Genomic DNA, 2,500 nt, shown 5'->3' with positions numbered 1-2,500 from the left:
CCATCATTAAACTGGAAAGCTGCATCAAGTGGTGTTGGGACTCCTTGCCAAATTTTCATATCTCGTGGGTAGTCATAGACAACATAATTTTCGTTCTCGTCAAACTTCCAGTACATATCGTCACTGACCAGGTAAGTACGTTTGTTGTAGCTCCAGGTGAAAGCTGCATCGATCTTCTTTAGGTCTGCTGGCAGACCAAGCTCTGTCAAGGGTCGGCCTTCAATGGGCCAAGCTTTCTCCATATGATTGGCATCATACAACCAGTACTTGTTACCTGTAATAAAAAACAATCATTGATAAGAAAAATTTTCAGGTAATTGAGAAGGAATTTACTCAATTCTAAAGAAAAAGAAGCAGAAAAATACATTTCATTGGGAATTTTAAAAACTTGTTAATTTGCCTCACCTTTGAAGAACATAATTTTGGAACCTTTCTTCCGTTCAAAGACAGCATCAACACTATCTTCCGGGTAGTTGTACCAAAACTGTGTTATTAGTATTGGAGAACTGTCTTTCATGCCTCCAGACTCCCAACGCCAGAAATACTGGTCAAAAACAAAAACAAACCGATTTTAAGAATATTTCTGGTGGAAAAAGGTAAGTAGATTCAAGAGAGATGTTGGAGGTGGTAGCTTAGAGGGAAATGGTGGTGGTGGTGGTGGTGGATGGTAGCTGTAGTAGAGGGAGGAGGATAGTGGTTGTTGGTGTCACAATGACATTGGTAGCTGTGCCCCCCCCCTTCAAATGCTAGCACTAAATCTAACAGAGATGTTTACATAATTCTTTTTTATTTTATTTTAAACATTATATTATGGAGTTGTACTGTATTCATCTAAACAGACAGATCGTTGGTTCAATTCTCAACATTGCACTTATTTACTTTTTAGAGAATTTTATTAAAAACCTGTAAAAATTTCCCAATTTCAGAGGCCCCAGCAGGTGTTTCAGACTCACCTTTCCTTTGAAGATGTAAACATCACCTCTAATTCTGGTAATAGCGTCGAATTTGTGGGTGCAATCATCAACGAAGCCTTCGTCTTTATTATCATCTTCTTCTTCTTCATTTTTCTCCTCTTTATCATCTTTAGATCCTTCATGATTAGGGACTAAAACTATCACAGGTGTGTTATTACTGTTTTTAACACCTGCAATTAATAATTGACATGTAATTAACAACAAGACATGAAAGTGTGTGTGTATGTAAGTGACTTTTTTATGTATGTACCTGTGAATGTCATTATGTGTGAGTGTGTGCTTGGATATGCATATGTATGTGACAATGTGTGTGTGTGTGTGTGTTTAAGCTGTTAGTCCTAACTTTACTGACATTCAGCTCAGTTAAAATGTCTTTTACAGAATTCCAGGAACCCTAGGACCAGTCTTGGGTTGCAATTAAACATTCTACCAAATTCTTCTTTTAAAAGTATTGGTCAACCTGCAGCTGTGAGGAATTCCATGCAGAAGACAAGGGAATTGAACACAGAACCACATTGAGAGGAAGCAAACTGCTTAACCACATAGCCATAGTTACTGCCATTATGTGTGTGTGTGTGTGTGTGTGTGTGTGTGTGTGTGTGATTAAATATAAAAAGAAAGGAAAAGCTGTCTCACCATAAAGTTTCTGGATGCCCTCAACATCATCTTTTGGGAGGGTATAATATTTTGACTGTTTTCCGGCATACCATGGATACATCAGTGATCCTGGGGTCTTGCTGTGGGACAAACCCAAAGCATGACCAAACTCATGAGCTGCTACCATAAACAGGTTCACTCCTGCAAATAAAGGAAAGACATAATGGGTTAGAATCCAACAGAAGCGCTCTGTGTGTGTGTGTGTGTGTGTATGTCTGCTATTGTGCTTGCGTAGAAATGGGAGAAGAGCAAGTTGTCTCCCTTGTATAATCTCACTTCAAAATTATTCAAAATTTAGAAACTAATTAATTAATTATGCAAAATTAAAGCAAAAAACCTGATTTGTGTTTTGAAAGCAAGACACAGAAATACGTTTCTTTTCCAAAAGTTGAGAGAAATATCAGATTAAGAGTTGCAAGCCATTCAAGCATTTCCTTGAATTAATTCAAAGGAATTTCAGTCCAAAATCTTTATTCATTGGACACGCTTGACCATCTGTTTCAAGGGCGATCAAGCATGACGGACTGGGGGGGGGTGTCTCATCGCTTCTATACACAACAAGAAACTAGAACTTGAAAGAAGGGAGAGGAGAGGGAGAAAGAGGAAGAAGATATAACGGATGCTGTGGTTTAAAAGTTAAAATATTGTTAACAGAATGGAGAAGAGTTCGTTAAAATACTTGAAATGAAAAAACGGAACAAAAAACGAAGAGAAACTCGTGTTTACCGATAGAGTAAACAGATAAAGAACACACACCGGACGTCAATCTTTTCTGACGTTACACACACACACACACACCTATATATATATATATATATATATATGTATGTCATGTTTTATACGTATCTTTTATTTGCTTCGGCCATATA

General features: G+C 37.5%; 1 protein-coding gene and 1 long non-coding RNA gene across 2 annotated transcripts in view; one reads left to right on the top strand and one right to left on the bottom strand.

The window, feature by feature from the left end:
* The window catches only part of LOC115224224 (matrix metalloproteinase-2), a 32,282-nt gene that overhangs the window by 2,611 nt on the left and 27,171 nt on the right, over nt 1-2,500 (bottom strand). Inside the window, exons 4-7 of the mRNA XM_029795005.2 lie at nt 1,611-1,772; nt 954-1,144; nt 406-544; nt 2-274 (exon numbers count right to left, since the gene is read on the bottom strand). Of these exons, the coding sequence (XP_029650865.2) occupies nt 2-274; nt 406-544; nt 954-1,144; nt 1,611-1,772 (765 nt within the window). The remainder of the gene's footprint in view (nt 1; nt 275-405; nt 545-953; nt 1,145-1,610; nt 1,773-2,500) is intronic.
* Nucleotides 1-2,500, top strand: part of LOC118767865 — a 28,975-nt gene that overhangs the window by 4,527 nt on the left and 21,948 nt on the right. The window lies entirely within an intron of this gene.

Source organism: Octopus sinensis, linkage group LG25 (genome assembly GCF_006345805.1).
Source record: "Octopus sinensis linkage group LG25, ASM634580v1, whole genome shotgun sequence".
NCBI lineage: Eukaryota > Metazoa > Mollusca > Cephalopoda > Octopoda > Octopodidae > Octopus > Octopus sinensis.
The sequence above is the reverse complement of the archived record's forward strand: the minus strand, read 5'-3'. Positions and strand labels throughout refer to the sequence as shown.